The following is a 20,727-nucleotide window of genomic DNA, read 5'->3' on the forward strand; positions in this document are numbered from 1 at the left end:
ACAATGACCACTCTGCCCTGAAATGGACAATCTTTGTTTTAATTGTGTTCTCTCTTGTAAAAGTTGTTAAGTATATGGTTAATTTATGTTTTTTGTGAATGCTGCTCATATGATGCTGGGGCCTGTGATGCCTCGGCAAGTACATTTTTAGTTGCACCTGGGTGTACATGACAATAAACTGGACTTTGACTACTCAACCACTTGTAATTGGAATCACCATGCTCATGCTGATATTATGTATCATACATGGGTGCTTAACTGTTAGATACAGAAGACGTCCTGGTCATCCACTGCGCCTAGTCCCATCTCCAGCCGTCTCGACACTCTCTTGCCACTGGATCCAGATGGGAATTGGGAAGAGAGAGTGAGGCTGACGCTGCGCAACTCTCCCTCACTTAAATCCAAATCACGCGCTAGTCTCGACATCATCATAATGGTGTCGAGGTCCTCATCGACGTCAATGATGGACAAACAACAACTGTTAGTACGCTCAGAAATTTGTGGGTTTGAATCCCATTCTAGAGACTGGACCAGGTAATTCAGATTGACTTGCTTGGCAGAGGGAGTGCTGCACTTTTGGAGGAGTGATTATTTTTGGGTGAAGCATAAAAACCAATATCCTAGTTGTGAGTTAAGATGTGAGGTATTTGGAAGAATAGCGGGGATTTCCCCAAGGAATGCCATTAAAATAGATTTAATTTTAGTTGCTCTAAATCTGGGGTCTTGCTGTGCATAGATTGGCTTTCAAGTTTCGGACGTTGTAGTCATCACTGCATTTCAATAGGGCTGGGAGTATTTGAAAATCCTGAGGAATTGTGTGTAAATGTAATTTTTTTTTGTCCTCTCCGGTTTGGCTTCCTGATGGTTATGGAAACCAAAGATTTTAATACTCATGAGTAGGCCATGCTGGAGAAAATGAAGCTCCGAAGGCTATGGACCAAAGCTTCCAGTACACTGTCCATGACCCTATAGTTTACATCTCCACAAATACATGTCCAAACACTGCTCAGATGTGATGAGGATTTCAATCATTACCAGCCCCTTAGGATGTGTGCTTCAGGGCGCACTAATCTCTGAGTGAAATATTTCCCTTCCTCTCCCTACCAACTGCTTCAAATCTACTTTTCACCCTGCCTCTTAGGAAAATGGGTCATTTCTATTTATTTTTATTTAGTAATTGTATATACCTTAATTAAATCCCAGACCAGAAATATCTTGCCCTCCACAGATGCTGCCTGACCTGCCAAGTGTTGCCTGATTGTCTCAGATTTCCAGCATCAGTTTTGAGGTTTTATTGTATTCTTTTTAAAACATAGAACGTAGAACAATAGAGCACAGGAACAGCTCCTTCAGTCCATGGTGTTGTGACAATTTAATTAAGTTAATGGCACCTATCTCTTCTGCCTGCACATGGTCTGTACCCCTCCATTCTTAGTTATAAACAAAATCCAGATGTGGGCAGATAAGTGGCAGGTGAAATTTAATGCAAGTAAATGTAAAATGTTACATATAGGAAGTAGAATTATTAGATATAAATATACAATGGTGGGGTGGGGGGGGGTTTGAGTGAGAAAGTATGAGAAGGATTTGGGCGTCCTGGTAGTCTCATCACTATCATCATCTAGGCAATGAACAGAAGCGATTAGGAAGGTTAATAGAATGTTAGGCTATATAATGTGCTCAGTGGAGTTCAAGTCTAGAGACGTTCTCCTTCAGCTGTATGAAGCGCTTGTGAGTCCACATCTTGAGTACTATGTACAATTTTGGTCTCCATATTTTGTGAGAGGCATGAAGGCACTGGAGAGAGTCCAGAAAAGGGCAACAAGACTCATTCCAGGTCTACAGGATATGAGCTATGAAGAAAGATTGAAAGAAGTAAATCTTTCCAGCCTAAGTAGATGTAGAATGAGAGGAGACATGATAGAAGTGTTTAAAATCATTAAGGGTACAAGTAAGGTGGGTCCATCAACGAGGACAAGGGGCCATAGGTTGAGACTGGTTAAAGGGAGATTTCAGACTAACATCAGGAAGCATTTCTTAACAAAGCGAGTAACATGGACACATGGAACAAACTACCTTGTTGTGTAGTTGGGAGTAGTACCTTAGAGACTTCCAAATCTAAACTTGATAGTTATTTCAACACACTATGTGAATAGGAATTTGGCAAGTTTGTTGGGCCGAGCGGCCAGTTCTTGTCAAAAAGTTTCTAATATTCTCTGTATATTCACACGCTTATCTAAGAGCCTTGTAAACATCTCTATCATATCTACCTCCACCACTACCCTGGACAGACCATTCCAGGCACCCAGTACTTTTTGTGTAAACAAGAAACTTGCCCCACACATTCCCTTTGAACTTTACAGCCTCACCCTAAGTACCCTTTAGTATTAGATATCTCGATCTTGGGGAAAAAGATACTGGCACAACACTGTTAGATAAGGTGTTGAAGAACATGTTCAGGACAATAGCCTTTATCAGTCAGGGCAATGAGTATAGGTGTTAGAAAACTATGCTGTAGTTACTTAACTTATTGGTGAGGCTGCACTTGGAATATCATGTACAGTTTTGGTGATCCTGTTACAGGCAGGATTTTATTAGACTACAAAGAATGCTGAAAACATTTACCAGAATGTTCTCTACACTTGGGCGCCTAAGGTACAAGAAGAGGTTGTGCAGAATAGGAGTTCATCCCCTGGAATGCAGGAGATTGAGGGGTGACCTGATAGTTATAAAGTAACATTATGAGGGGCATAGACAAAGTGAAAATACATGTTATTTTCCCCAGAGAGTGGTAAAAATATGAGAGCATAGGTTTAAAAACAGAGGCAAGAGATTTTAAAGGATCATCATGGGTAGTTTTCTCAGACAGAGGGTGGTGCATATTTGGAATGAGCTGCCAGAAATAATGGTTGAAGCAGGCACATCAGCAACATTTAAGAGCCATCTAGATAAGTATTTGGATAGAAGAAGTTTAAGGGGCCATGAACCAAGCACTAGAAGATAAGCATGGACAAGTTGGAATAAGGTACCTGTTTCTATGCTGCTTCATTCTATGACTCTCATATATTTTCTGTTTATCTTCCACTAGAAAAGCCTCACAAAAGTTTTCCTTGTGACACAGTGACCGAGTCACCTTCACTCCTTTGCGACAAGGACAGCTCTTCCACATTTCCTCAGAATGGAACTAAAGAAGACCTTCCAAATCCCACTATTGGGAATAAAGTTTCTTTAAGTGACATAGCTGGAGTCTTCCCTTCCCATAGGAATGCAGCTTGCTTTTCGGATGCTAAGGGATCCCATGCAGGTTCTGAACGTGGTTCACTCGCTGAAACAGGTGCACCTTTAGAACAACCTAAACATGAGCTTGTTGGTGTATTGGAAGATGGCCTTCATTCCAATTTACCGCCAAGTTACCAGAATACAGCAAAGAATAGAGTAATGTCAAGGAATACAGAGTTACCTCAAAATAGCAATGCCTTAAGGACAGCAAAGCCCACACAACATAAAGGGGGAGGCCAGATCTCTGATTCAAATAAAACTGGAGAACAAGATGAGTTTCCTTTGGATCTGACCTTGGCATTGTTGAATGATGTTCCTTGCAGAGATAATTTCAATCTGAGGGGCAGGCTTTCCACACCACCACAGAATACAATGGTCATTCATTTTTGTCAGTTTTGCAGTCACACAACTCTTTATCCTGAAGTTTTATTAATGCATCAACGGATCAACCACAAGTTGAACCTCCACATCTCCCCTCCAGAATGTCTTTCGAGGAATAAGTCAAAAGCCAATGGTCATCACCCAGTGGGCATCAGTGGTGTTAGACGCACGGGTCCTCCTCCTTTATTGAATGGCAAAGAGAGTTCTCCCATGGTTTTCTCTAGAGCAGTTAGCACCTACCAGCCTCGTCCAAGCCAGTCAGCAGCACTGAATTCTTCTCCATCATCCTTGGCAACCTCTGGAAAGCCAATTGATTCAGCTCTGTGCAGAACACCCACCCAACCTACAGTCAGAATATCTAGAGGGCCTGTTTACGATCCTCAGTGGTGTCAGAGAGCAAACAACAACCAGGAACAATGTGGTTTAACTTCAGAATCAAGATCGAGGCCAAATACTGGTTCACAGCAAAAAATATCACAAGTTGGCAACTTCGGAAAAAGTTTTTTCAGTTCAGCTTCTGTGTTCTTGGGATCTGGCATGCCAATTAGGAGAGTGTCAGAAAGCCAGGGAATGCTGAAGGAAGCTGGGGAACTAGCACCATGTACTGATCGGCACCAGGCATACCCAACAAACGGTCATGGTAGTCGAAAGCTCAAGGACCAAGCTTCACCCAAAGATGTCCAGCATGCTCTGTATAAATCTGCCCCTCTGTTTCAGCAGGAGTGCTGGTCAGTAGATACAAGTAAGCTGGGCTTATTTGGGAGTCCCCCACGAGATGGGAGGACAAACACGCCTCGGGTACATTACTCCAGCCCAGCAAAAGACTCCACATTTGTACACACAGTCAGACAAGTATGGCCTCCAGCAGTAAGGGAGGTGTCCAAGTGCATAGATCCCATTTACACGCCTCTACCCTACAGAGCTGGAGACTTGTCCACCTTCTACCGTGGCTGGAGAGGTAACCATCACTTTTTGTATCCAGCAGAAAAAAGAGGTTAGTATTTCAGTCAGGTTTGAAACTCTACAATATGTTTGACCAAATGAGATTTCCTGCCCTTGTCCCACACACATGTACTGCTTCCAGAATCACAATGTTGATCATGTAGCAAAAACAAGGAGAATAGTGACCCTCAATAATAGTGTAACCAAGATGGTATCACTGCCTTTGGTTTATCTGATATTGACTGGTATTGAATTAATATTGAGAATGTCTGAGATTATTGGGGAGAAAAGCATTCAACAACACCAACTGGAGGACTGGAAAATTACAATTGTTGCTCCACTCTTTCGGGGGCGGGGGGCTCCAGTTAGCCTGACTTCAGTGGTTGGGAAGATGTCAGGGTCCATTACTAAGGATGAGGTTTCAGGGTCCTTGGAGGCACATGATGAAGTATGGGTTCCTTTAGGGGAAGTCTTGCCTGACAAATTTGTTGGCATTCTTTTGAGGAAATAACAGGCAGAATAGACAAAGGAGAGCCAGTGGATGCAGCTTATTTGGATTTTCAGAAAGCCTTTGACAAGGTGCTGCACGTGAAGCTGCTTAACAAGATAAGAGCCCAGGGTATTACAGGAAAGACACTAGCATAGATAGAAGATTGACTGAATGACAGGAAGCAGAATGTCGGAACAAAGGGAGCCTGTTCTGGTAGGCAGCCAGTGACATGGTATTCCACAGGGGTCGGTCTTGGGGCTGCTGCTTTTCACGTTGTATGTCGATGATCTGGATGATGGAATTGATGCCTTTGTGGCCAAGTTTGTAGACAATACAAAGGCAGGTGGAGGGGCAGGTAATGTTGGGGAAGCAGAGAGTCTGTAGAAGGGCTTGGACAGATTGGGAGTCCTCGTGTATGACTGCCTAGAGATTAACTTGCAGGTTAAATTAGTGGTGTGAAAGGCAAATGCAATGTTAACATCCATTTCAAAAGGACTAGAATATAAGAGCAAGGATGTGATACTGAGACTTGATAAGGCATTGGTCAGACCACACTTGGAATATTGTGAGCAGTTTTGGGCCCCATATCTAAGAAAAGACTTGCCAGCATTGGAGAGGGTCCAGAGGAGATTCACGACAATGATTCCGGGAATGAAAGGATTAACATATGAGGAGTGCTTGATAGCTCCGGGCCTGTACTCACTGGCGTTTAGAAGAATGAGGGGAGATCTCATTTAGACCTATTGAATATTGAAAGGCCTAGACAGAGTGGATGTGGAAAAGATGTTTCCTGTAGTGGGTGAGTCAAGGAGCAGAGGGCACAACTTCAGAATATTGGAACTTCCATTTAGAACAGAGATGAGATGGAATATCTTTAGCAAGAGGGTGGTGAATCTGTGGAATTCATTGCCATGGATGACTGTGGAGGCAAATCATTGGATATATTTATAGCAGAAAGTAGTAGGTTATTGAATGGCCTAATTCAGCTCCTATGTCTTATCACCTAATCAAATTCATAAAGATTTGGGTGTAGGAGGTTAGTGGCGCCAGTGCTAGATGGTTGTACAGAGACCAGACAGTATTCGCACGCTCATAGCTCAGGAAGGCTCCTCGGTTAGTATAGTAAGTTGGGCCAAAGGGCTTGTTTTTGTGGCATGTAGCTTTATAACTACATGAGTTATCAGGTAGTAGGGAATGGTCGTATTGAGTTCAGTGATAAAATATTGCATTCAGGTAGTTAAGATGTGGCTGAGAAGGTGGGGGGATTGAGAGAGAGAGAGAGTGGGAGAGAGAGGCAGGTGGATAATCTAATGGTTCTGGTGGCTGAAAAATCATCTGTTGATTAAGTGTTGTCAGCAAGTACCTAACTGAGCAGCTGAGATTGGGAATCAGTTGGAGATGTCCTATCTGAGATTGCTTGATCTTTGATCAAAGATGAATTTCTGTTCAGTGATCAAAATTATACAAGAAAGTAGGCCAAAAAAAGTATATAAAGTCCCCTTGTAGTGCCAAGAGTGTCAGAGTGAGTTGGTGACTATGGCTGTACAGGTCAGTCATTGAAACTGGTGCTGTGGACTTCAGGCTTCTATCCTTCCTGCCCAGTAGTACCTGTGAGAAGATGGCAAGGCCCAGGTGGTGGGCATCTTAGAGGACAGATGTTGCCTTGTTGAGGCAGTGCTTCCTGTAGATACTACCTGAGGTGGGGCGAGATGTGCCTTTGACTGAGACTATTACTCTCTGCAGTTTCTTGCATTTCTGCACATTTGAAATACTCCACCTGACCATGATGTGGCCAGTCAGGATACATTTTAACAGTACAACTGGAGAACTTTGTTAGAATGTTCAGTGACAAGTTGAAGCTCTTTAATCTTCTGAGAAAGTAAAGGTGCTGATGCTGATTCCTCGTGGTTGTATTTATGTGCTGGGATCATGGCAGGTCATCCTGTATGTTGATGCCAGGAATTTAAAGCTGTTGACTCTTCCCACCACTGATCCCCCAATGTAGACTGGCACATGTTGGCCTTCCTTCCCCTTCTGGAAGTCAACAATCAGCTAGTTGGTTTTCCTGAAGTTGAGTGAGAGGTCGTGGCAGTGGCTTCACTCTATGGATGTCTTATCTCACACTTGGAGTCTCAGCACTCTCCCAAAACTTTACCCAGTTTGCAGCTTGATTTCACTGTGCACCACTTCAACAAAAAAAAAACTAGTGAACACATAAAAAAAACACACCCACATCAAATGGGTTACCTTATTCCCATTCTAGAAACAGAAATGCTGGTATTTGAAATAATTTGGTAGCGTAATATGTTCAACACTGCTTTTGATTCTGTTGGCTTTGTCAAATCACACCAGGTGGCGTTGGAGCATAATCTCAACCTTGTTTCAGACTGTTGTGCACTTGACAGCCAAACTTAACTACACACCAGCCACATCGGCACTGAGGCTATGAGAACAGGTCAGAGGTTTGGTATCCTGAGACAAGTGTGTGAGATTTTTGCTGGCACCACCAGTCCATCCCAGCGTTAGCAATGCCAAATCAGAAGCATGCTGGAACATCCTCCCCTTTCCTTGATCACCCTGAATGTTCATTCCCTCGAACAGTGTCCAGTGACAATTCATCCAGCCTATTCCATCCACACCCCTCCTCCGTCAGACATTCACCCTCACCCTCTCTCACCAAGCGCAGTAGGCACAGGGGCACTTTGTTTCTACAAACATCCCCCCCCCCATCCTTACCTAGACAGACTCAAGCTTCCTATTATCTTTCTCCCCTCCTCAGTCCTCCGATTCCTCTGACCCCGCTCTTACAGGTAATCTCCCCTCTCCACTTTCAGTCCTGACGCAGGGTTTTGATCCAAAATGTCAACAATTTCTTTCCCCCAACAGATTGATGCTCAACCCCTTAAGTCCTTAATGCAGTTCATTTGTTGAATCTCCACAGGTTCCTGTCCTTGTCTCACACCATCCTGATTGGGAAATTAGTCACCATTTCTTCATCGTCACCAAGTGCAATTGTTATTCTCTGATCTTTCCAACAGCAATTTTAAGTCTGTTAATCTTTGTCAAGACATTTTCAACCAGCTAGTATCATGCTCCTAGCTCTTGGTTACATATCAGCTGAGATTGGGGATCAGCTGGAGAACTTGATCTGAGGTTGCTTAATTTTTGATCAAAGATGAATTTCTGTTTAGTGAACAAAATTATACAAGAAAGAACACAAGTAGAACAAAAAAAAGAGTCCAGCACTTTCTTTTAGATGAAGCATTAACATTCCTTCTCTAGTCATAGTCACCATTTTAACGAAGATTGAGGGAGGTTAGCTTTGGAGTCTTATCAATTTTATTCCTCAGGAAAATATCACCAAAACCGAAGTCTATCATGATCTAATTATTCTTTACGGGAACTTTCTTCGCAGAAATTGGCTGCCGTGTTCCAAAGTAACAGAGGTTACAGAGCAGGACACCACAAGTTGTGGAAGGCCCAAAAAGAAGGCAAATCTTCTTTCCAGTGAGAAATGACTTATCAATAAGTTTCAGATGCAGTGTTAATCTATTGGGAGTAGGTTTCCAGGATTGTTTGTGAAGACTGTTGTTCACCTATCTCCAAACCTGAAGGCCTGAATTTTGACGCCTCAGGAGTCAAATAAGGGAAGGAATATTTTTGAAATGTTGTGCTGAAGTTGATGCATTAAAAGGACATCTTTTGTTTCAGCCTGGGCCCTGTATGTGCCCACTGGCAGAGGTTGTGCTGATAAACTCTGGCATTAATAATCTAAAGAACTCTGAGGAGCAGCCTCACACACTGGACAAATTAATCACGTTGCCTGCGATCTTCTCTCAACCTTTCCTTTCCTCAGAGAGCACTTGGAGAAGCAGAGTTTGCACACAGAATGGAGGGTGCATTTACATAAATGTAGCATGTGTTTCACCTAAACCCAGTCACCTCAGAGCACACGAGCTCCCACCCAAGTAGGGATTACACTGCTTCACATACTTTTCATTGCGGCTTCCTGACATTCCCTTCCCAACATCCCGACCCATCTTAAGCACCTCATGTTAAAGGAAACCCTGCCTGTAATTGACAGTCATGTGATAAATCTTCCGGTGTCTATAATACTAATTATTTTCTGTAGTTAAAAAACGCCACATGTGCCTTAAGCAAATGTCATTGTTTCTCAGGGTATAAAGTAACCTTTTACATATTTATCAGATGTCATTGTCAAAGTTCATATTGGACATGTAAATGAATTCATTTGCCAGCAGCACTATGAAAATGAAGCACAGATAACATCCATTTTAACATGCATCAGCATTCACACAAAGATCAGCCTTGTTCAGTGATACAGCTATTAGAGGTTTCTCTGACTCATAATCACCAGCCATGTTTGTTCAACTATACTAAACTTGCTAGTGTCATATTTGCCTTTATAATTGCTTCTTTGTTAAAAAAAATATTTGTTTCCTCTCAGTTCTGAAGAGAATGCGAATGTTTATTGCATCCCACCACTCCCCGCCACCCCCCCTCCCCTGGCCTATATACTTTCTCTTCCTTCTTTCTCAAACTGAAACCTAACACCACAGCGTTCACTGATCAAAATACTCCTTTGAGAATTAACTTCTAATTTCTTTTGTAGTTCAATTATGTTTACTTTTTTTCCAAAAAAATGTCTACCCTTGTGATTTGAAATAATTACTAAGTTGAAATCTAGTGCTGAACAAAATGATTACTGCTTTGTCAGAGGTGCTGACTATCACAAGTGATGTTAAGTGGAGGTGGATGTAAAACCTCCTGCAGTTACTAATTCGAAGAAGAGCAAAGGGGTTCTCCCTGGCGAACAGAGAATTATTTATTCTTTACCAGCATCTAAAAGCAGATTATCTGCCAACTTGCATGATCCGCTATGTGGAAACTTGCTGTATGTAAATTTGCTGCCAAGTTTCTAGCATTGCAGCAGTTTCTCTGCTTCAAAAGAACAATTCTATTGGCTGTAACTGGGATGCCTGAGGTTAAGAAAGGTGCAAGAGAAATTTTAATTAAATCCATTATTTTCAGTTAAAGTGTGTATTCCCTCCAGTCTTGACTCCTTCCTTTTAACTAAAGTTGTAATTAAACCTGTCTCTGGTTAACAGCTTCCAAAGAACTAGAAAAATATGTTTATCAGTGAAGTAATGAAACTACAGGGAAAATCTCATCAAAATGGCATAAAATAAAGACGACTCCACTTTAAAAATTGCGATCTTTTTTTGTAAAGAAGCAGTAAAGGCTTTATTGAACTTTCTGTTGTTTTACAGTATGTCCTAATATGTGACCTAAAAATTCACTTTTCCAAGAAAGTTGGTCTGCAGTTATTAATTGACAAGGCACCCACGAAGCTCACACGGTGATTGTGTTGCAGTTCAGTACAAGGCACCAGACTTCAATGGAATTAAACAGGCCACAGCTGGAGCATTGTGTACACATCTGATCACCACACTATGGGGAGGACCCGCGGAAGAGATTCATCTGAATATTGCCTGGGGTGGAACATTTCAGTTATAAGCAGAGTTTGGATAGGCTGGGTTTCTTTTCCTTTGGGATCTGATTTGAGGTGTGCAAAATTATGTAGGATAGACACTCTATAAATAGCAGGATTTTCTCCCCATTGCAGAAGTGTCAAAAATTAAGGGACATGCGACTAAGGGAGGAGAGGTTTGGGAGAGATCTGCAACAGAAGTTGATTGGGATTTGGAGTGCACTGGATGAGTGGTTGGTGGGAGTTTGCACTGTCACAACATTTAATAAGTATCTAGACAAACACTTGAATTACCAAGGCATAGAGCAAGAGTTCCTAAACCTTTCTAATGCCATGGACCAATACCATTAAGCAAGGGGTCTGTGGACTCAGGTTGGGAGCACCTAGCATAGAGGGTTAAAGATCATATGCTGGTAAATGGGATTAATGTCGATGATAATTGATCTACAGTTACTATCTACTCTAATCCCAGTGTACTCTTTTATTAGGCTCATATTTTGTCCTTCCAGGAATTACTGCAGATTCTGATGAATTCACTTCAGAATGCAATACCAAGAAATTGGTTACAAAGTGCCAGAGTTATAAAGCACAACATCTGTGCCTACCTAGACTTACCCTGTTTGGCCCACACCCCTCTAAACATTTCTTATCAATGTACCTGTCCAGATATACTTTTAATGTTGTAATTGCATTCACCTCTACGGTTTCCTCGCGCTCTTCTGGGTGGAGAAGATTGTTCATCGCATCCCCTTTAAATCTTTCCCCGCTCATCTTAAACCTGTGCCCTCTGTTTCAGACTCCCCTACCCTGGGAAAAAGACTGACTGTTCACTTTCGGTATGCCCCTCGTGATTTTATAAACCTTTATGAAGTTACCCCTCAGTCTCTTGTGCTCCAGGGAAGACAGTCCCGGTCTATCCAGTCTCTCCTTCTAACTCAAGCCCTCTAGTCCTGGTAGCATTCTCGTGAAACTCCTCTGCATCCTTTCCAGTTTAATGAAATCCTTCTAGTTGGGCAGCTAGAACTCTTAGATGAATCAGAGAGTCACAGCACAGAAACAGGCTCTTCAGCCCATCTAGTCAATGATGAACTATTAATCTGCCAAGTGTCATCGACCTGCACCCACACCATAGCCCTCCATACCCCTCCCATCCAGGTACCCTTCTAAATTACTCTTAGATGTTGAAAGTGAACTCAGATCCTCCATTTCCACTGGAAGCTTGTTCCACACTCTCATCACCCTCCTGTGTTTCCCGTAAACATTTCATATTTCACCTTTCACCCTTAACCTGCTTGCATTTACCCTCATAATTTTGTATACAGTACCTCTATTTAATCTCCATTCATTCTCCTACATTCCAGGGAACAGATTCCTAAACTATTCAACCTCTCCCTATAATTCAGGTCCTCAAGTCCTTGCAACATCCTTGTAAATTTTCCCTGTACTCTTTCAATCTTATTGACATCTTTCCTCTAAGTTGGTGACCAAGACTGCACACAATTCTTCAAATTAGGCTTCACCAATGCCTTATACAACTTCAACATAACATGCCAATTCCTGTATTTAATACTTTGATTTGTGAAGGCAATGTGCCAGAAGCTTTCTTTATGACCTTATCTACCTGTGACACAGTTAAGCACATTATCACCCAGATCATTGATATAGATAACAAACAGCAATAGACCCAGCGCCAATCCCTGCGGCTCTCCACTAGTCACAGGCCTCCAGTCAGAGAGGGAGCCATCTACTTCTACTCTCTGGCTTCTCCCATGAAGCCAGTGTCTATTACTAGAATATGTGGTGATTGTCCATCATTTCTGACAATGACAGGAAACTTGTGCAGGAGAGTTCTTAAAGTAGAAAAGCCGTTCCACTGAAGTCCAGATCCAGTGGTCCGGATAAATAAACAAAAAAACAGGTCACAAATTTGATTAGCATAACTGAGAAAATAGTATTGTTTGTTGAGAAGGTGTACTATCCACAGGGAAATTTCTGATCTAGTAGTTTTGCATTTTTAGGTATTTACTGGTTATCCGTATATTTATTGCTTCAGCTGATGTCACTGCGCTCTGGAACTTATAAAGCATGGCAACATTGGATGTAGGAGCAAGAGCTGGCTTTCTAATCATCTGAGCCTGATCCACCATTCACCAAAATCATGCTTAAGGACATACTTCCGGGTGTAAAGAAGCCCCATATATTTCAACAAGTTCCAGGCTTCCTTGTAAACTCACCCTGCACTAAACGGAGTGACACAGAACAGTGAATTCTAACTTTTTGTTCATAGTTTCTCCTGAATTCCTTATTGAATTTATTAGTGGCTATCATATATTCATGAGTCCTGGTTCTGTCCGTGCCCTTGAGTGGAAGTGTCTGTTCTGCAGCTATCTTCTCAAACCTTTTCATATTCATAAAGTGCCATCAGGTCCCACTTCAGTGTTCATTTTTCTAAAGAAATGAGCTTGTCATTCCTGATGGTTAGATCAGGGTGAGATGGTGGTGCAGTGGTTTAATTACTAAACTAATACCCAAAAACGTGAGTTCAAATCCCACTGGAGAAGACGTAAAAAATACATTCAGTTCATGATGTATAATTTAATTTTTAAAATAGCCTAGGAAGTAAAGGTGATCACAAAACATTTGTTGTAAAATAAAACCCATCTGGTTTATTAATGTCCTATCTTCTTCCTACATGGATTCATAGAGTTACCCAGCATGGAAACAGGCTCTTCATCCCAACTTGTCAAAGCCAAACAAGCTGCCTGTCTATACTAGTCCGATCTGCCTGCATGGACCCATATCTCTCTGATCCTTCACCTTTGACCCTTGTCCTGTGTCTCTCTATTCATTTCTTATCCATGTACCCATCTAAAGGCCTTTTGAATGCTAAAATTGCACTTTCTCTGGTCGTTCACACCATATGCACATCACCATCTATCTGGAAACACTTGCCTCTCATATCCCCTTTGAATCTTTCCCCTCTTACCCTAAAACTATGTCCTCTGGTTTTAGACTACTGGACCCTGAGAAAAAGACAGTGACTATATACCCTGTCTATGTCTTTTGGAGTTTTTAAATATCTGTAAGATCACACCTTAGCCTCCTTCTCTCCAGAGGAAACAAGCCCAGCCTTTCTGGTCTTCCCTTTTAACTCAAACCATCCAGACAGACAACATTGTGAATCTTTGCTGCACTTCTCTGTCTTCATCACACCCTTGCAATAGCAGGGCCAACGGAACTGCATACAGTACTCCATGTGCAGCTTAATCAGCCTCACCTCCTATACTCAAAACCTCAGCCGATGAAAGCAAACATACCATTTGCCTCCTTCACCACTATATCTACCTGTGTTGCCATTTCCAGAGAACTGTGTGCTTCTGCCTCAAAATCTTGCAGTTTATTAACATTACCCAAGGCCAGCCATGCACTGTGTATGCCCTGGCCTGTCTACAGTCCTTGTATAGTTTGGCCTTCTATAAATATAGACCCAGCAGCATCCAATTACTGTCTGCATTATTTCAGGAAGCCGCTCAGCACAAGGAAATTAGAAATAGGAAAAAAGCTGGATGCTCCAGAAAAATTAATAAATCAAAAAAAATTCTCAAGTTCAAGTGTTATTTTAGGGAATTTTGCTGTGCATTTTCTTTGGCTGTGAATTCTTTCGATAATATGGAGATCAGAACTTTGCACAGGTCAGCAGGTGTGATCCAATCAAGATCCTGTACAAATTTACTGTAACTTGTCAGTAAAGTTAATTACAGCAGACTATAACATATAGTGCAACACACACAAAATGCTGGAGAACTCAGTTGGTCAGGCAGCATCTATGGAAATAAATAAACAGTTGACGTTTTGGGCCATGATCCATCTTCATGACATACAATACTGTTATTGACAGAAATATGAGGCGTTCGTATGAGAATGGAAGAGCAGACTGAGGAGCAGCTTAAATAAAATCTTTATAATGTTATCTTTACATTGCATTAATCCCATTTCTATTCTCCATACATTCTCCTCCACTTCCCCCCCCCCCCCAACTCCCAGGTTCTAATACGCACCTACACAGCAGGAGTAATTTACAGCAGCCAATTAACCAATCAACCCTCGCGCCTTTGGGATGTGGGAGAAAACTGGAGCACCTGGAAAAAGTCACATGATCACAGGGAGGACCTGAGGTGGGACTGAACCTAGGTGTCTGGTGCTGTAAGGTAGTAGCTCTGCCAGCAGCACCCTCTGCCTTCCTGCACAATTGGAACTGATGCATTGGAGGGAAGACTGGACAAGATGAAGGCAAGACAGATAGATGAAGAGAAGCAAGTGGAGGCAGGGAAGCAGAATAGACACTCGTATGAGCTAGATGGACTGTGGGTTCTGTCTCTAAGACATCCATTGTAAAGTATCATAGGGGAATGATTTTCTAATACTCTAATTTTCATTTCTATGTGTGAATCATGATGTCTCACAAGCATTTTGTTCACTGCACAACTGTACCTGGTGCTCAGACAATTAGAGAAATTTTTTTGATTGTCAGGAATCCATATTGACAGGAAAACTAATTGTAACACCCATATTTCCCTGTGAACATCGAGAGAGGCTATTTAACCCATCAGGGTCTATGCCAACTCTTTGAGTGATTTCCCTATAACTCACGTCTCTCTCAAAGCCCTCTGATTCTCTTAACCAGGCACCGATGCTAGGAATAATTCACAATCACCAGTTATATTAACAGCAAGCACACCTTTTGAATGCAAATAAACCATTGCACTTTGGAGAAACACACATAGTCAGAGGGAGAACATGTGGACTCTGTGCAGACAGCACCCAAAGCCAGGTTCGATCTGGGTGAGACAGCAGTGCCACATGTTGTGCAAATATAGAACATTCACAAACTGTGTTTGATAGAGCTGCACAGCACAGAAAAAGGCCCTCAGACCAACAAGTCCATACTGACCAAGATTCCCATCTAAGCTGGTCCCATTTGCCCACAATTATCCCATATCCTTCTAAACCTTTCCTATCCAAGTACCTTTTAAATACTGTATTGTTAATGTGCCTGTCTCAACCGCTTCCTCCAAAAGCTCACTTCATAGACTGACCATTCTCTGGGTGAAAGTGTTGCCCCTCAGGTCCCAGTTAGATCTCGCCCCTCGTACCTTCAACCTATGACATCTAGTTCTCGATTCCCAGCCCTGGGAAAAAGACTGTGCGCATTCACCTTATCTGTGATTGTAAATAGTTGTTTTGGGGTACGTCTGGAGTTAGGATACAGGTCAGTTGTTGATAAGTGGGGCAGCCTCAAAAGGCTGAGCAGTTTAATCCCATCCCCCCCGCCAACCACCCCCTTATCTTGGTTATAATTATAAGACAGAAGTGACAGCACAGAATATATAATACTTTGGTCAAAGAGTAAAGATCCATCCAAATTCATTAGCATTAGCTATTTATGCTTTGGATGTTTTAATATTCAGCGAGTGCTGTTCTTAGTTAGAGACGGTCATTAGGAATCATGTCTGATAGTTAAGCCTGCAGTGGAATCATCTTGTGAAGAAGGCATCAGTCTATGATAGAAGGCAGTCACATAAGTAAGTACATCATGATAAGTGTGAATGCTACACGGGAAAGCCAGAGTGATGAAAAGTGACAGAGACCAAATGCAAGTATTGGGCACTCTGGCTCAAATGTTTATAATTAATGTTGTCACTGATTGCTTTCTTCGGCATAAATGTTCAAATTAAAAAGGGCAGTGGCTCCAGGCAGCTATTAGCACACTCTCTGACTCTAAGTGTTGTATTAAATTACCACTTTTTGGCCACAAGCTAACCATCTTAGTAACTGGTATCTTTTGTGATAGTGAAGTTAAATTGCATAATAGCTTTAAAAATGAGACTTTTATTCACAGTTAGTAACATAACTTGCTTACTACAGCTTTAAAAGGCTTTATAGGAGTTCCACAATGGAATTAGAAAGGATGTAAAGGAGAGAAAGAGACCAGTTCAGCCGACCAGTAGATGCAAATATTATGCTTCAGTGAAGCCATGTTCAATCTCACTTCATTTCAGACTGTCACTATACCTTCCTCCATCTCACTCAAAGACATCCAAGTCATTCACTTCATCTGTTCCTCGCAGTAGGAAGCTCCATGTTCTAGTGAAGGGGTCTTTGACCTGAAAAATTAAGTCTCTCTCCATGCAGATGCTGTCGACTTGCTGAGTATTTCCAGTGTTTACTGATTTCATTACTGATTTGAAGCAGCAGCAGATGTACGAGTTTCGGACCATATCCTGACTATAGACATTAATATTGGTTTATTATTGTCCTATGCACCAAGATATAGAGTTTCCACGCCATTCCAGACATAGCATTCCACACATACATAAGAACATAGAGGGAATAAAAAGGAAAACAGAATACAAAATGCAGTATTACATTTACAGAGACCGTGCAGTGCAGGTAGACAAATAAAGTGTAAGGGTTACGATTTGGTATCTGGGAAAGACTTTAGCATAAGAGAGGCCTGTTCAAGAGTCTGATAGAAGTAGGATAGAAGTTGTCCTTGAGCCTGGTGGTACATCATCTCAAGCCCGGTCGGAGTGAGGAGAAGAGTGAATGACCAGGATGAAAGGAATCCTTGATTATGTTAGCTGCTTTCCTAAATCAGCAGAAGGTGTAGACGAAGTCAGTGGAGGGGAGGCTGGATTTCATGATGGACTGGGCTGCGTTCATAACTTTCTGCAGTTTCTTGCGGGCTTAGCAGAGCAGCTACTGTATCAAACTGTAATGCATCTAGGTAGGATGTTTTCTATTGCTCATCTGTAAAAATTATTCAGCGTCATCAATGGCATGCTGATTCCTTAACTTTCTGATGATGCAGAGGCTTTGTTGTGCTTTCTTGGCTGTAGTATCAGGGTGACTGTGCTGGACAAATTGTTGGTGGGATTTGGTTCTGCAGAGGTCCTCCTAAAATACTTACCTCTTAAAATTGTCATAAGCATTTTCTAAAATAAATTAATTGCATGGGGTCACATTGATTTTAAGCAAAGTTGTAAATCCAATCCTATGAACTATGGTCTCTTTCCTGATCGGAGAGAAAAATGAGTGACTCATAGAGAAGAGTTTTACACTGAACCGTGATTTGATCAAACAGGATGGGACATTTGGTAATTAAATGGGAAATTGCTTGCCCCGTGCAGGATCAGTCGGGTGAACATTTAATCCTGCATAATTTTCCTAACCCAAGCACCCAACCTAAAGAGACTTCAGTCACAGGCATGTCTCTGACTGTGTAAATTCAGAACAGTATTTATCCCATGCTTATCACAGAATTAGACAGCACGTGTGGGCACGTGACCAAATGGTTAAGGCATTGAACTAGCGATCTGAATGTTGTGAGTTTGAGCCCCCAGCCGAGGCAGCGTGTTGTGTCCTTGATCAAGGCACTCAATCACACGGTGCTCTGCGATGGCACTGGTGCCAAGCTGTATCGGCCCTTGCATAATCAAAGACTCCACCCACCCAGACCCCATCAGGCAGAAGATATAAAAGCCTGAAAGCACATATCACCAGGCTCAAGGCTAGCTCCCAACCCACTATTGTCAGACTCTTGTACGATAAGATGGACTCTTGACCTCACAATCTACCTCATTGTTTGCACTTTATTTTTCACGTGCACTGTAGTTTTTTGGTAGCTTTTATACGATCTTTTTTATTGCTTACCTTATTCTACTTCAATGCACCATATAAGTATTTGAACTGTATAAGCAATATGCATGACAAGCTTTCCATTGTATCTTGATACACATGACAATAATAAACCAATGCTATAACCAATATATCCAAAACAATGTAGGTCATAGAGGTCATAGTACTGGTCCTTGCAGTAGTTACTGACACAGACTTCTAATCAGGAACGTTTCCTCCCCTTCCACCCTCTGCCTCTTTTCATCAATTAATTTTGGATCCAAATAGCCAGCTCACCTTATATCCCATGTGCCTTAATCATCTGAACCAGCCTACCATATGGGATATTGTCAAACACCTTGCTAAAATCCATATAGACAACATTTTAATTGCCTGTTTTTATTTAGGCACTGGAAGTGATAATGATAAGAAGAAAATTGCAGGGGGATGTTACAATCAGACAAGTATGACAAATATTGAGTAATAGTAGACAGTCAACATAGAATAGTTAGCAGAGGACAGGCCCTTCAGCCCACAATGTTGTGCTAAACCAGCTAAAAAGCAAATCCAAAACACCCAAACACTAATCCTTCCTACCTACACAATATCTATATCCCTCCATCTTCCCTGCATTTGTGTGCCTATCTAAACATCTCTTAAAAACCTCCAATGTATTTGCCTTTACCACCATATCAGACTGCGGATTCCAGGCATTCACCTCTATCAGATGTCCCCTCAGCCTCTACCACTGCAGAGAAAACAACCCAAGATTACCCAGCCTCTCATGATAGCACATAACCTCTAAACCAGGCAGCATCCTGGTAAACCTCTTCTGCACCCTCTCCAAAGCCTCAACATCCTTCCTACAGTGGGGCCACCAGAAGTGTGTGTAATACACCAGATGTGGCCTAACTAGAGTTTTGTGAAGTTTCAAAATAACCTCTTGACTTTTGAACTCAATGCCTTGATTAATAAAAGTAAGCATTCCTTAAGTCTTCTTCACCACCCCATGAACCTTTGAAGTCACTTTCACAGAGCTATGAACCTAGTCTCCAAGATCTCAATGCTTGGTAACACTGTTAAGGATCTTGCACTTAGCAGTGTTCTGTCTCCTTGCGTTTGCCCTACTAAGGTGCAACACCCCACATTTATCTAGGTTAAATCTATCTGCTATTTCTCTGCCCATATTTGCAACTGAACTATGTCACACTATATTATTTACTAGTTTCTACACTATCCACAATTACACCAATCTTGGAGTCATCCAGAAACCCACCCACCTATATTTTCAACCAAGTCATTAAATACATCACAAACAGCAGCGGTCCCAGTACAGATCCCTGTGGAACACCATTATTTACAGACCTCCAGCTCAAATAAGTCCTTTCAACCACTACTCTCTGTCTTCTATTCCCAAGCCAGTTGTGAATCCAAACAGCCAATTCACCATGGACCCCATGCAACTTAATCTTCTGGATAAGCCTCCAATGAGGGACTTTGTCAAATGCCTTCAAATCCATGTAGACAACATCTACTACTCTACCTTAATCAGTCTCTCTTATCACCCTGTCAAAAAACTCAATCAAGTTGATAAGTGCCACACAAAGCCATGCTAGTTCTCCCTAATTAGGCCATGGGTTTCCAAATACTCATATACTCTATCCCTCTGAATTTTCTCCGGCAACTTTCCTACAATTGACTAGTCTATAGTTCCCAGGATGTTCCCTTGTTCCTTTCTTAAATAGAGGTACAATATTGGCCACTCACCAGTCCTCTGGGACCTCGCCTGTGCCTAGAGAGGACATGAGGTCAAGGCCCCAGCAATCTTGTCTCTTGCCTCCTTCAATAACCTGTGGTAAATCCCATCAGGCCCTGAGAATTGTCCACTTTATTATTCATTAGGATGTCCAATACTTCCTCCTCCTTGACCTCTAAATGCCCTAACATATTGATACACTCAGCACTGATCTCCTGGTCCTCCATATCTTTTCCTTGGCAAATACTGAAGCAAAGTATTCATTAAGTACCTCACTCACATTCTCTGCATCCAAGCAAGTGTAACCAACTTTATCCATGAGCAGTCCTACCCTCTGCCTAGTTATCCTCTTGCTCTTAATGTATGTATATAATGACTTGGAATTCAGCTTAATCCTACTTGCCAAGGACTTTTCATGGCAGTGAGCTCTCTCCATGAATCTATAGTGATATCTTAAACAGTTATATGGAAATGGCAAGTATACTGAAAAATTGCTTTACATCGGCAAGTGTAGTCAAGAAGGAGAATAGCATGAGGACATTCCAAGGAAAGTTATATTAAACTTGAAACCGTGTTCGTTATCCTGTGTATGATCTTGACGAAAACCTTCAAATCCAAGTGTACTGCGTATATCAAGTCCCACTCTTCTATTACATTGGATACATCCACAATGAACCCTGATACATCAAA

General features: G+C 41.9%; 1 protein-coding gene across 6 annotated transcripts in view; it reads left to right on the forward strand.

The window, feature by feature from the left end:
* znf516 (zinc finger protein 516) overlaps positions 1–20,727 on the forward strand; it is a 161,670-nt gene that overhangs the window by 103,737 nt on the left and 37,206 nt on the right. For 5 of the 6 annotated variants that reach the window (XM_063055954.1, XM_063055945.1, XM_063055974.1 and 2 more), the window contains one exon: positions 3,089–4,654. In XM_063055954.1, the coding sequence (XP_062912024.1) occupies positions 3,089–4,654 (1,566 nt within the window). The remainder of the gene's footprint in view (positions 1–3,088; positions 4,655–20,727) is intronic. The other variant, XM_063055984.1, reaches the window with a different exon arrangement.

The sequence above is a fragment of the Mobula hypostoma genome, chromosome 1 (genome assembly GCF_963921235.1).
Source record: "Mobula hypostoma chromosome 1, sMobHyp1.1, whole genome shotgun sequence".
NCBI lineage: Eukaryota > Metazoa > Chordata > Chondrichthyes > Myliobatiformes > Myliobatidae > Mobula > Mobula hypostoma.